Raw genomic sequence first — 14,810 nt, 5'->3', positions numbered from 1 at the left:
GACATTCTATATTCCATCTCCCGGCATTTGCATAGCTTGTCTGACCCCATGTCTAGGATGACCGTTTCACTTCTGCCTCTTAGCAAACTTAGCTTTCTTTGAAGCTAAACTTCAGGGCTACCTTCTACAAGAATCCATTGTGATTCCCCCACTTTCTAATGACCTCTGCAAAAATTACTTTGTATATATTGTTATATTAATTTTCTGTGTATATATTATGTCCCCCACCCCCCAATAAAATATAAGCTCTTTGAAGACAGGGACTGTTCCACTTTAGTCTTTGACTCCTGACCCTTAACACGTGCCTGGCATATAGTAAATACTTTATACATACTTTTTGAATGCTAAATATTAATCACATTTAACTTTGACACATATAGGATGATCCAACAAAGAAACCATCTGAGTAAACACAATAATTTTTCATTTCTAAAAGACAGCTCTCAGTGTGAAAACCCATGGAAAGCAGATTATAGGGGAAATTTTGAATAGCATCTGTATGTTCTGTTCTCTACACACACACACACACACACACACACACACACACACACGCGCACACACACACACCAATTCACTAAAAAAAAAGTATCTGTCTGAAGCCTTTTTACTTCCAGAAGTCCAAGGGCTGAAAGCATTCACTATAATCACTTTAGATATCCATAAGTTGCATAACTTTATACCCCAGAAGCATGATGAAATCTTGTGCGAATTAGGTCATTTACAATTACACTGCTTTCTCTTTTGCAGGCTAGTGAAAGATGCTCCTTGGGATGAGGTCCCCCTTGCTCACTCTCTGGTTGGCTTTGCCACTGCCTATGACTTCCTGTTCAACTACCTGAGCAAGACCCAGCAGGAGAGGTTTCTTGAAGTGATTGCCAATGCCTCAGGATATATGTACGAAACATCGTACCGCCGCGGATGGGGGTTTCAATACCTGCACAATCACCAGCCCACCAACTGTATGGCCCTGCTGACAGGAAGCCTGGTCCTGATGAATCAAGGTGTGTGGTGAATTCAAATAAGGGAATAGATTTATGATGCCTGGATCCATCCTATTTGCCATTTCCTGTGTAGGAAGGATTCTGCTTGCTGTGACTCTGAGCCTAACCAAGCTCATGACCTGCAGTCATCATGGGACATGTACTAGCTAATTCAAAGTTGTATTTTTCTCTTTTTTTTTTTGTTAATTAGACTAACTTTAATCTATTGAATATGGTATCATTGTGATTTCCCTAGGCTACACAGTCAGAACTAAAAGTAAAGTGAAGATTTGGCAATTATCCAGAGAATTCTGGTAGTGAAGACAGCTGCCTGGGGTTAAAAAGTTCATTTAGAAGTGATTTGAATTGGCTGTCCAGACTACTCAGGCTCACTAGATAATTACCAACATGCCACTTTATTTTTCTTTTGTAGACATATAAACTGAGCTTAGAGCATGACTGCCAGTCTTTCATTCCCCTTTGTTCTAGAAGATCATAGATTTAAAACTGGAAGGGGCCTTAGAGACCATTGAATCCAATCTCTTTTTATGGATGAGGAAACTAAGTCCCAGAATAGTTAAGTGGCTTGACCATGGTCACACAGCTAGTAAGTCTCTGAGGTAGGATTTAAGCTTAGACCTTCATGACGAATCCAGTGCCTGACATCCATTATGGCATTCGGTAAATGACTCTCTTTTTGTATCCATTATTATTAAAATAATGAAGTCACAATCATATGAAACTGTTAAGATATTCAAAGAATACTTAGAAAAAAGAGTCAGTGTGTTAGGATCTTGGATATCCCCATGGATATTATTCACACTGAGGATTTTATCTCAGTCTACCTTCTCTTTTTGTCCCTTATCTACAGTATGTGCGCTGGGAATGGAAATTAATTTTAATAAATAAACAAATAGGAAGGAAGAGCTGCTCTCTCATTTCCTGTCTCTTGATAAATATAATAAATTTCAAGGTCCAACATAAGAAGCAGCACGATTTAGCAGAAAGACCACTGGAATGGAATGCTAGGGTAGGGGGCAGCTGGGTGGCACAGTGTGTAGAGCGCTGGGCCTAGAGTCAGGAAAACCTGAGTTCAAATCCAACCTCAGATACTTGGTAGCTATGTGACCCTAGGCAAGTCACAACTCCTGCCTCAGTTTCCTCATCTATAAAATGGAGATGATAATAGTAGTACCTACCTCCCAGGGTTATTATGAAGATCAAATGAGATAATAATTGCAAAACATTCAGGACAGTACCTGGTACATAGTAGGCACTGTATAAATGTTAGCTATTATTTGTTATTATTATTAGTCCTCACTGTGGCCCTAAGTAGCTGTGCAACCTTAGCTAAGTAACTTAACTTGTCTGACCATCATTTTTCTCCTCAATAGAAAAAATAAGGGTATATTTGAATAAAAATGCCTTTTGAGGGGCAGCTACGTGGTACAGTGGATAGAGCTCTGGCTTTGAAATTAGCAGGACCTGAGTTCAAACCCAACCTCAGACATTTGACACTCACTAGCTGAGTGACCCTGGCAAGTCATTTAACCCCAATTGCCTCAACAAGAAACAAACAAAAAAAATGCCTTTCAAATCATTTAAAAAAATCTGTCGTCTGGTATTCTGGTGGATTAACCATCTTATTGCTTACAAAATACAAACTGTTTGCTGAATTGCCATCAGTATGTAATGCAAATATAGCTCTAGCTGCTCATACAGAGAATTATCAAATATTACTCTTCTGGACATTTTGATTTATGTGTGCTTTTTCTCTCTCCCCTACTAGATTATTAGCTTCTTCAGGGCAAAAGGCATACAATATACTAATATGCTGAGTATAGCACTACAGTTCCTGAATGTGATGCCTATTGCAAGAGGAGAAACTGAGGGCAAAGTCAGAAGTCATCACTCTCTCCAAAAAAAAAAAAAAGGCATTGAAAATCAATATGAACTGGAAGAGATTAGCTAAATGTAGAAGTGACCCAGCCTAAATAATGGAGTATAGAAGGATTGCTTCTGAGACTAGGGCCTCCCCAAATCTCAGGAGTATAGGATGTGTCCTAAATCTCCATCAAGAAGATGGAGGTATCGATCTAATCTCATCAAGGTATAGAATGCCTCCCAATCAAGTAAGCATTTATTAACCACCTACTCTGTGCTAGGCACCCTGTTAGGTGCTGGGAATAGAAATGCAAAGAATGAAACAATTGCTACTCTCAGGAAGCTTGCATTCTAAATCTCACCAAGCTAAGGTAATTAACTATAATCTTTGAAATTATTATGTACGAAAATATATCTCAAAAATCATAATATATGAAAATTTTTACTGGAAGAGTTAGTAGCTTATCTGGAGCCCAGAAAAATAAGTAAGACGTTTTGTTTGTCACCACCATTGTCCAAAGAGGAAGGTAATGTTTTCACCACTGCTACCTTTTTGAAGGTAGAAGCTTTAAAAAACATGAGATTTTCAGAAATGATCAAGTGGTTAAGAGACAATGATTTCTGAGAAAGAGATTTGGATTTCTTGACCATAGTTTAAATATAAGTATAACAGACCTGAGCAAGTGAAGAGGGCACCTAACAAAGGCTGGTTAAAAATACAATTACCTTGGAGTCTTATCAATCTGATCACATCGAGATCTTACACTGAAAAAGGAGGAAGCAAACCAGCCACATATATGTGCTAATCCCTATGCTAAGGAGAATATAGTAGTTACTATATAAGAAGAAAAACAGTACTGAGTTCACAGTATCTAAGAATAGATCCAGCAGTGAAACTCATAGCCTCAATTGCTTGTATGCAAATGAACTAAGGATGGGTAATAAAGTGGAGAACCTAATTAATCTCAGAGGTATCACTGAGAGTTGGAGTAATGAAATTCATAATTGGAATACAAATGTGTGTGTGTCCAGACATAGTATTTCATCAGTATGAAAAACTTTCAGGGAGGAAACCCTCTCTATTTATGCAGTCCAATGCTCTGGAGAGGTTGGGGTGGGAGGGGAAGTAGAACTGAGAAATTATGTGACTTACCCAGGGTCAAACAGCCTACATGTACCAGAAATGGGACTTGAACCTTCCTTCTGCCACTAACTGTCTTTCCTCCTGACTCTGAGGCAGGTACTCTCTTCTCCATGTTATCTTTCCTCTGTAGATATATATATTAATCAAAATGAATAAAATAGATAAAGGGGGTAGAGTAGCATTTTATGTTAAGAAAGTACCTATATTCATTCATATGGGAAGATCCAAGAAGGGATAAAGCATGATGAAAAAAACATTTGAGCGAAGAGCAACAGAAGAACAGAAGAACATTATAGTGAGAATATACACTGGAGCACCTAGAGAAAAGGAGGAAATAGATGAAGTAACTGGTACACAAATAAAAACCTGTCCAAGAGATATTGTGGGGATGTGTAATTTAAATCATCCAAATTGGAACTTGCCTTTAATGGTAATTTCATTCTGCACTAAAGTAGAAAAAGCAGCAAGGGGGAATGGCTGTTATGGATCTGATTCTGATCGATAAGCAGGAACCAACTGGGAGTAATCTACTTGAACCTTGAGGGGAAAGAGATTACTTCATCTCAAAGCTTGTGATAGAGATGGGGATAGCCTGACCTACACCTTGGCATTAGGAAGAGCAGATTTCAGGAGACTCATATAAAAGACAGGTAGAATTCCATTTCAAGAACCCAAATTTAGGTTCTGTATTAGTATAGTGAAGTACTTCCTTTGATACTTTGATATCTTTTTTTTTTTCTTTGAAACAATTGGGGTTAAGTGAGTGTCTGAGGCTGGATTTGAACTCAGGTCCTCCTGACTCCAGGGCCTGTGCTCTATCCACTGTACCGCCTAGCTGCCCCTAAAGGTAATGCCATTATTGATTCTTGACTACAATCCTTTCCAACACTTTGTTGTTGTTGTTGTTGTTGGGTTTTTTTTGGTGAGGCAATCGAGGTTAAGTGACTTGCCCAGGGTCACACAGCTAGTAAGTGTCAAGTGTCTGACGCCAGATTTGAACTGATATCTTTCTACCTTCATCTATGAATCCAGGATTCCTTTGATATAAATACTCTCCCTGGCTGGGAAGATTGCAATGCCTCCATGCTTCGTCATCTTGTGTGATTCTTATCTATGTCCTATAAATCTTCCACAAGGAGGTACACCCAGTATGCTGGGTGACATCTTCTTGATCTCTTGACATTGCTTGCATGCTTGTGGAAGATACCATCTGTCTTATCAATTTCCTTACTCTCACCATATGACAAGTCTCTTTTCTTTTTCAGTTATATATCTCTCTGATGGCATCCTTTAACAGTGCTTCTCCTATACAGATCTTTGTTGTTAATATGTTGCGTCCATATTATACTAGCTACGTACCTCTCCATTTCCACTGGCAATGCCAGTGGATTATGTCATTAAGCTTGTAAAACAAACAACTCGATTGATTTTTATATGATATGGTAAAAAGAAAATGAGGGGGTGGTATTTTCAATTGCTGTTACTAATTTAGTGAAATTTAGTGCAATAATTGCTCAATATATAACTATTTTCTCATAAACAAAAAGCCATAAACTTCTCATGACCGTATTTTATCAGTGGAAATACTAGTATTCTCAATCAAAGTCGTCCTGGGATGTCACATCATGATGTAGAGGTGACCTTGGTTTCTTGAAGGCTGTGTACTGGAGTATGAGCTCTGACTTCTGCTAAGCTGGGAAGGCTTTAGGTTATTCTTAGTTGTTGTTTTGAAGAGGACCAGTGACATCACAAGTGATGTCATGACTCGGATATGGGCCTGACAAAAGAGTGTACCTATATAGCCAAAGAACTGAGCTAAGTTCAGAGAGATTTCTCACCAGGTTGGCCACCAGTCAGTGAGCTTACTCTAGCTACATGTTGGCTTTCAGCAGCTCATGCTGTCTATCAGTTAAGGTACAGAGGGATTGTGAAAGAAGTCCCCAAACTGAATCACAGATTCTAAGAGTTGGAAGGGACTTCAAGAAGCAACTAATACAATTAGTAAAAGAAAGGAATCTTCACTATAACATGGCCGACAAGTGGTAGTTTGGTCTCTGCTCATCACTGATAGAACCACAGAAATCTTCAACAAAGTTTCAGTTTCCTGATTATTCCTCATAAATAGTTGTTGTTATAAATTATAAAATCCTACCTAAATTCTCAGAAATTCAAAAATCAATGAGGAATATTTACAGTACCGTGGGAATGGTGTTAGAACTTTGCTTTGCATCCATAGTGCTAAGCAGAGTATATGTCACATAGGGGCAGCTAGGTGGTGCAGTGTATAGAGCACCGGCCCTGAAGTCAGGAGGACCTGAGTTCAAATCTGGCCTGGGACCAAACACTTGACACTTACTAGCTGTGTGACCTTGGGCAAGTCACTTAACCCCAATTGCCTAAAAATAACAAACAAACAAATAAATAAATGAATGAATGAATAAGTACATAAATAAATAAATAAATGGATAGATAAATGAATGAATGAATGAATGAATAAATAAATGGAAATAAAATAAATAAGCGTATATCATATAGTAAGTGTTTAAATGCTTGTTACCTGACACAGTTGGCATAAGAAATTTACAAAATGCCAATAGCATAGATTAGTCCATTTGGCTCATGTAGCAGAAGCAATCGTTTTTTTTCCAACTCAATGTCTTAAATGTTTTTTTGGTCGTTAAATTTTTCTTTGCTAATTAATTATCATTGCCATGTATTTTTCTGGTTTAGGTTATCTTCAGGAAGCCTATTTGTGGACCAAACAAGTTTTAGCCATCATGGAGAAGTCTATGGTCTTACTCAGAGAAGTCACAGATGGCTCCCTCTATGAAGGAGTCGCCTATGGCAGCTATACCACCAGGTCCCTCTTTCAGTATATGTTCCTGGTACAGAGACATTTTGATATCAACCACTTCAGTCACCCTTGGCTTAAGCAACACTTTGCATTCATGTACAGAACAGTTCTTCCAGGTAAGTTTCACAGAGGAGGTAAAGAATTGGGAATGATTATGAATGTTAGCTAAAGGATTCAATTTTTTGCCCATTGAAACATATATTCTTTACTTACATATATTGGGGAAGGATGAAGCCCTTGGTTTATGGGCACATGCTCATCCAGAATATTTGTCTTCTTCAGCAAAAGCAGTACATTCAAGAATAAATGCACTTTATACATAAGCACAGTATGTTTTTAAGTTGATGTGGGGGTTTATGACAAGTACAAAATTGCAATAATGGTATGAACTTTCAAAGCACAGATTAAAAAAAAAGGTTAAAAGGCAAGTTTTTTTTAAAAAGAAATTTAACCAAGAAAGTTTCTTCTCTGTGTATACATTATCTTGGTTGTATATACCAAGGTAATTTTTATCTATAAATGAGAGACAAGCACTTATACTGATGGTTCATTTTCTCTTAGAAATGCCTAGATTTGCAATTCAAAGGAAAGATTCCAACTGCATTTAGAAGTAGGATCCATGGGATTCAGGGCAGAAAGCTAAAGAACACATACCGATGAGCATAGTTCTTCCTTCTAGGTTCTGGTTGCTGACTGGTCAATTTTTGTATGGAGATAGTTTTTTAAGATCATATCTTTGAAAGATATAATGCTTGATGAAAGTCTGTCAGTCAGTTGTTTCATCTTATCATTTAGGAGAATTAAGCTGTTTAGTGACAGTATAATTTTAGTGAATGATTACAAGATACAGAAGAAGACCCACATCAAAATCCCTTGTTTTGGTCCATTTTAGTGACAAGACAATAACAATAGACATTTACATGGCACTTTAAAGTTTGTCAGGCACTTTTCAATACATTATCTCATTAAAGCTTTGCAACAATACTGTGTGGTAGATATTATTACTCTCATTTTACAGATGAGGAAGTGAAGCACAGAGAAATGAAGTAGATTCACATTTCCTGTTTCTGATTTCACATATGCTAGTTTTCCTCTCTTTAGAGAAAGGCAAACAGAAGCACAATCATCAGTTAACATCTTGCCAAAGGATATGTAGATTGACTCGATAGCAGTTTTAAAAAAAACAAACTCTAAACCCTTAATTTCTTAACTTCTAATAAAGTAGATTAAGTTCCTGGGCTTTATGTAAATAAAATATTTACAGAGCATTCATGTAGCCATGTCAACAAATAAAACCTTTGCATATGTTTCATAAAGGTAATTTCATAAATCTTTTTGTAGATTAATGCAGCTCTCAGAGAATTACATACATAAATGCAGTGGGAAATATTTGTTTTCCATATGCAAGTTTTTAAAATATTTACTGATTTGTCCTTTCACTCTTTCCCTCCCCACCCCTTCAGGTTTTCAAAGAACGGTGGCAATTGCAGACTCAAATTACAACTGGTTTTATGGGCCAGAAAGTCAGTTGGTGTTTCTAGATAAATTTGTCATGCGTAATGGCAGCGGCAATTGGCTGGCAGATCAGATTCGACAGAACCGAGTGATAGAAGGCCCAGGAACAGCATCCAAAGGGCAGCGCTGGTGTACTCTGCACACTGAGTTTCTCTGGTACAACACGTTGAATTGTCTTCAAAGAGATATGGTTTTGGCAATCAATCAGTTAGTCAATAAACATTAAGTGCCTACAATATGCCAGGCACTGTGCTGAAAGCTGGGGACACAAAAGAGGCGAAAGAACAGCCCCTGCCTTCAAGGAGCTTACAGTCTAATGGGGGAAACAGCATGCAAACAAGTGTATACAAAACAAGCTATATAAATAAATAGGAAATAAGCAAGATAAAATAGAAAATAACTAAGAGAGAGAAGGCACTGGAATTATATTTTTATATGATATGCAAGCTACATTTAAAAACTAATCTAAAACTTACTGATATCTCCACGTTTCACAGCACAGGCAGCATCAGCATGATTTATATCATATGGTGCCCTATCTTCAGATATTCTAATTTTTGTGTTAAAAGCCCTTTCAAGTTTGCTTTACTGTCTTCTGGAGGAGGAGATCTTTCCCTAGTTAACATTAGCATAGAGCAAAGCATACTCTTATGATTTATATCAGTTTGGATATAAGTACAAAAGGGAAGAAATAAGCTTTGGGCTGGAGATACTTTTGTTGCCATAATATCACAAATTTCATACATTAACATGTTTTGACAAATGGAGTATGAGAGTTTTGTAACTCTGAAGAACTTATTTCTAAGCATGTTTTTAGGGTTAAAAAAGTATACAACAATGTTACTTTGATATAAGAACCATTCATCATTGATTTGTCTTAATTTCAGAAACAATCTTTTAAGCCTCCAGGGGAAACACTGTATCACCATCTGTTTTATGTTATTGCCAAGTACATTGTTGTCATCCAATACTTTAGAATAAAAAGTACAAAGAATTGGTTAATCATTAACCCATTTCATCTTTTCCATCATTTGGATAGTGGGCTTCTCATGGTTTGATTCTTTCACTTTATCAGAATTTCACAAATACATTAAGCCATTAATGAGAAAAATAAAAAGGTTAGTGGTACTGCTCTTTGACTTACATTTTTTCAATGTTAATTTGCAATTATAAGAAAATTTTTGAGATTTATAGGTAGTACATTAAATTGTTTGATAATGTCTTCCATTTACTAAAGTTGTAAGGTCTAATCAAGGAGGATTTGAAATGGGGAAATATGAGAGAATAGCTCAATGATAACTATGAGCCATTTTCCCTCCACATGAATTCCAGTGGCATGAGAAACATACAAGAAGCTGGAAGAAAGTCTTTATTTTTGGCTAGTTTTGGCTGGTGTTGTGAATTTGCATTGATTCAGCATACATAGTGTCTCAGATGCTTGACAGAATATATGGAAAGACTGAGTTCTTGTTGTCTTGAAACTCAGAAATCCCAAAACAACAAACAAGTCAAGAATTAAATAAGCATAAAACCACCTCCACCCAAAGTTGCTCCAGCTTAGAGGGAAAAATAAGAGCAGCTGATGATACATCTCAGCCCTTCTTCCCTGGGGCAACAAATCACATGAACCTCACTCATGCCTACCCATCCATAGGTACTCTGAGCAAAAGTTAGAAAGTATTTGTGAACCCATAAAAAGCAATGTGGTACAATGGAAAGAAAGCTAAATTTATAGTCAAGGGATTTGGGTTTTGAATCCTAGCTGTGCACTTTACTCCTTGTAACCATGTCATTTAAGTTCCCTAGGCCTCAATGTCCTCCATTTGTAAAATGAGAGAGTGGAACTAGATGGCTTTAAAAGTCCCTTCCAGAGCTAAATCTATGATTCTAAGAAGTTTTTTTTCCCCAACTATGTAATAACTTGAAAATATTTACATGCAGTTTAAATGGATCGTAGAAGATTAGGGCTGGAAAGGACATTGGAGGCCACTCATTTTATATAAAAGGAAACAGAAGCCCAGAGAAATGAAGCGATTTGCCCAGTGTCACACAGGTAATAAGGGGCAGAATTGGGACCATAACACAGGTCTCCTAATTTGCAAGGCAGTGCTCATTCTTCTTCAACATGCTGCTTCCTCTGGGCCTTTACATTCAAACTAAGGAGTGGAATCTGCAAAAAAAAATCTAAAAAGCGTAAGTAGTTCCCTGAAGTTTCATCTTTGTATAGTGTACTTTGGCCATTTAGCAATACACTTTCTTCCTAAGTTCTACCTTTGTTTTGAGCTTTGAGAAAGGAAAAAATCTGACAAGACAGAAGTATGATGGAACCTCATTGTGATGTTATTCCTTATAATTCAGATGCTAATAGTTCCTATGCTAGTATTTCCACCAAACTACAAACCCCTAACTAAAGGTCTAGGGAATATACTCAGACCCAGAAGCTCTGACTGGGTTCAGTGTTAGTAGCAGATCTCAAGTTTCTGAGAAAGAAGTTGAGATTTGCTTGACTCTCTTGCTGCCTGTGTGGCCTTAAAGAATTCTGGGCTTCTATTAGTTTGGCAGCTGCTGTGGTATCCCCCAAGAGACTGTCTTGGCTTACTGTACTGCAGTGTTCCTAAAACTATGCCCAGGACAGTGAAGGGCACATTTTATTGGTATATTATTCTCTCAAATAATTGCAATCTTATTTTTGTATTTGTATATTATTCTCCACTTGTGGAATGTGCTCTGATGTGTCATCAATTTATTTTAAATTGATGCTTATCTTTTTTTAAATATTCATTTTATAGGTATGAAGCCAGCTTGGGTTCTGTACCTCCCCCGGATTATGGAACCCCTACGCTTCATTATTTTGAGGACTGGGGTGTTGTGACTTATGGAAGCGCCCTGCCTGCAGAGATCAATAGACCTTTCCTTTCCTTCAAGTCAGGAAAACTTGGGGGACGTGCAATCTATGACATCGTCCATAGAAACAAGTACAAAGAGTGGGTAAAAGGATGGAGAAATTTTAATGCTGGCCATGAGCATCCTGACCAAAACTCATTTACCTTTGCTCCCAATGGCGTGCCTTTCATCACAGAGGCTCTCTATGGGCCAAAGTACACCTTCTTCAACAATGTGCTAATGTTTTCCCCAGGTGTATCAAAGAGCTGCTTCTCTCCCTGGGAAGGTCAGGTCACAGAAGACTGTTCGTCAAAGTGGTCAAAGTACAAACATGACTTAGCTGCACACTGTCAAGGGAGAGTGGTTGCTGCTCTGGAGAAGGAGGGAGTGGTTTTTATACGAGGGGAAGGAGTTGGAGCCTACAACCCTCAGCTAAGGCTGAAGAATTTCCAGAGGAACCTAATCCTCTTGCACCCTCAGCTGCTCCTCCTTGTGGACCAAATCCACCTGGAAGAAGATAGTCCTCTAGAGGCAGCAGCCAGCTTTTTTCACAATGTGGATGTTCCTTTTGAGGAGACTGTGGTGGATGGTGTCCATGGAGCTTCCATTAAGCAGCGAGATGGTACATATAAAATGTATTGGATGGATGATACTGGGTATAGTGAGAAAGCAACCATTGCTTCAGTGATGTACCCCCGGGGATATCCATACAATGGAACAAACTATGTGAATGTCACCACACACCTCCGTAGCCCCATCACCAGGGTAGCCTATCTTTTCATAGGACCTTCTGTAGATGTTCAAAGCTTCAGTATCCATGGGGATGCTCAACAACTGGATGTATTTATAGCCACTAGTGACCATGCTTATGCAGTATACCTTTGGACAGGTGAGGCTGCTGGACAAACACCCTTTGTACATGTCATTGCAGATCGCCAAAAGATTCTGTTTGATCAGTCTGCCATCATTAAGAGCTCCCCTGTGTCTGAGGTGAAGGACTATGCTGGAATTGTAGAACACAGTCTTCAGCATTTCAAGCCAGTTTTCCAGCAGCTAGAGAAGCAGATCCTGTCCCGTGTCCGTAACACAGCTAGCTTTCGAAAGACTGCTGAGCGCCTGCTGAGATTTTCAGATAAGAGACAGACGGAGGAAGCCATTGATAGGATATTTGCAATCTCTCAGCAGCAGCAGCAGAGGAAGCAGCAGCTACAAGGCAAGGCAAAGAAGAACCGAAGGACAGGCAGGCGCTACAAATTCATTGATGCCGTCCCTGATATTTTTGCACAGATTGAAGTAAATGAGAAAAAGATCCGACAGAAAGCTCAGATTTTGGCACAGGAAGAATTGCCTATAGATGAAGATGAAGAAATGAAAGACCTTTTAGATTTTGCTGATGTCTCCTATGTGAAACATAAAATTGGGGTACCATTCAGAGGCCAGTTTGGGCAGGCCCAGATGGTGACAACCACCCGAAGTAGGGCCCCCTCAATATCTGCTTCCTATACCAGGCTTTTCCTCATTCTGAACATTGCTATTTTCTTTGTCATGCTGGCAATGCAACTGACTTACTTTCAGAGGGCCCAGAGCCTGCATGGTCAAAGATGTGTCTATGCAATCCTTCTGGTTGATAGCTGCATCTTACTGTGGTTGTACTCTTCTTGTTCCCAGTCTCAGTGCTAGCCATGCTACTATGAACTTCCCGGCCATTCTATGATCCCTGGAATCTATGCAAAACTTAAAAACCCCTAAGAGGGTGCTATTTTTTTTTGGTGATTTTAGTCTTCTCAAATGCATTCCAGGAAATCTGAGAGCAGGAGAAAGAGAAGGATCTTTTCAGGAAAAGGGGAGAGAGAAAGAGACACACACACACATACACACACACACACACATACATACACACACACACACACACACACACACACACACACACACACAATAAGGCTAGGGCAGGCTTCTTTCAGAAACAAAGACTCACTTGATGGTCCCCTAGCATCTGGAAAAGTATTTTGCTTTGCTAATGACAATAGTCAAAGCATGATTACTTTTAGCTGAAACAAAAAGTTCCGAATGAAGTAATTATCATACTTTTCTTAACCATGGCATAAAAAAGAGGGAGGGGACTTATTTTTAGAATTGGGTTTGTATCATGAACTTGATGTTCAGCTCAGACATTGTTCCATGACTACCAGAGAATTTTTAAATCTTGAAACACAATATGTGTTGCAGTGCAAAATTCTTTCCCCTGGAGGTAGTCTCAATAGTGCTTTAATTAGGTCACTTTATTGGATCATACCTTTAAAGTTGGAAGAGACCTTAGAAGCCATATAGTCCAAATCCCTTTCTTTTTGCAGATGAGGAAACCAAGTCCCAGAGGAAGAAAATGACATGTCCAAGGTGACATAGGGAGTTAGTGGCCAAGCTGGGATTCAAACTCAGATTTTCTGATTCTGAATCCAACACTGTTTCCAGCACACCCACTTTAAACAAGATTAGTAAGTGCTTATGAAGTGCAAGGCACTAGGCGATGCACTGGGGAAACAAAAAGAAAAACAAAACAGTCCCTGCTTTCAATTAGGTCGTATTCCACAGGAGATACAATACACAAATGTATATGTATACACACATATATACATATGCACATATATATGTTATATATGTATGTATGTATACATGTGCAGGACTATATACAGAAATAAGTAAATACAAATTAACCCAAATGGGTTAACATTCAGATTGCAAAAGAGAGAGTGCCAAGGTACCATGAAAAACTTAGAATATTTTTCCTCCCAGGGAGCAAAAAAAATTTCTTGGCAGTATAAATCTACACATTCTTATACACACAGAAACACACACACACACACACACCCCTGACTGACAAACACTTCCCAAACTTCTAAGTGTAGTTTGAGATAAATTCTCTTATCTGATTCACCATCAGGATAGGAGCTTTAATTGTGACTGAAAGTTAAGTTTGATCCTGCTATCCTTTGTATGGTAAAAAAAAAAAAAAGCTACCAGCTAAAAGGATAAATAATTAGAAAGGTCATTTGTGTGACTTAAAAGTAGATTTCCACACCAAAGAAGATAAGAAGCAAAATATTATATATGATGGTTATGTTTCTAATAAGGGAAGAAATGCTTTCCTTCAAGTTTATTTTGCTAATAAACAGATGGTTATTGTCTCAATTTTTATAATTTTGTCTTTATTATTTAGAAAGGTCCTGTAGGATATCCAACTTTTTTCCCCCCATTCTTCAAAAACTTGTTTCCCTGGAACTGCATTTACAGATAGGTCCCAATTAGTGCAAATGATGAATCCCATGCAGTAGATGAATGTGGTCATAGTCACACTATTTGGAGTTATAATTTTGTAAAAGATGGTAATTGGGACCAGCCTAGTGGAAATATATGGTGCAAATTCAAATAATGCGACTGCTTAACAGGAGCCAATATTGGCGCTAATTGGGATCTGGATTTCATTTAATATAGCTATGCAGAATCAAACCAAATTTTCTATTTCCTTTTGACACAAATATTCAGAATTGTGATC

The 14,810-nt window shown here is 38.2% G+C and overlaps 1 protein-coding gene across 5 annotated transcripts in view; it reads left to right on the top strand.

Annotated features, from left to right (window-relative positions):
* Positions 1 to 14,446, top strand: part of DSE (dermatan sulfate epimerase) — a 94,712-nt gene extending 80,266 nt beyond the window's left edge. For 4 of the 5 annotated variants that reach the window (XM_078155182.1, XM_020971606.2, XM_020971608.2 and 1 more), the window contains 4 exons: positions 748 to 1,001; positions 6,739 to 6,978; positions 8,326 to 8,533; positions 11,167 to 14,446. In XM_078155182.1, the coding sequence (XP_078011308.1) occupies positions 748 to 1,001; positions 6,739 to 6,978; positions 8,326 to 8,533; positions 11,167 to 12,940 (2,476 nt within the window). In that variant the 3' untranslated portion in view covers positions 12,941 to 14,446. Of the gene's footprint in view, positions 1 to 747; positions 1,002 to 6,738; positions 6,979 to 8,325; positions 8,534 to 11,166 lie in introns of those variants that run through there. The other variant, XM_078155184.1, reaches the window with a different exon arrangement.
* The last annotated feature ends 364 nt before the right edge of the window (positions 14,447 to 14,810 follow it).

This window comes from Phascolarctos cinereus, unplaced genomic scaffold (assembly GCF_003287225.1).
Source record: "Phascolarctos cinereus isolate Bilbo 61053 unplaced genomic scaffold, phaCin_HiC Scaffold_5;HRSCAF=322, whole genome shotgun sequence".
Lineage (NCBI taxonomy): Eukaryota > Metazoa > Chordata > Mammalia > Diprotodontia > Phascolarctidae > Phascolarctos > Phascolarctos cinereus.
Note: the sequence above shows the minus strand (reverse complement) of the source record. Positions and strands in the feature narration are given on the sequence as shown.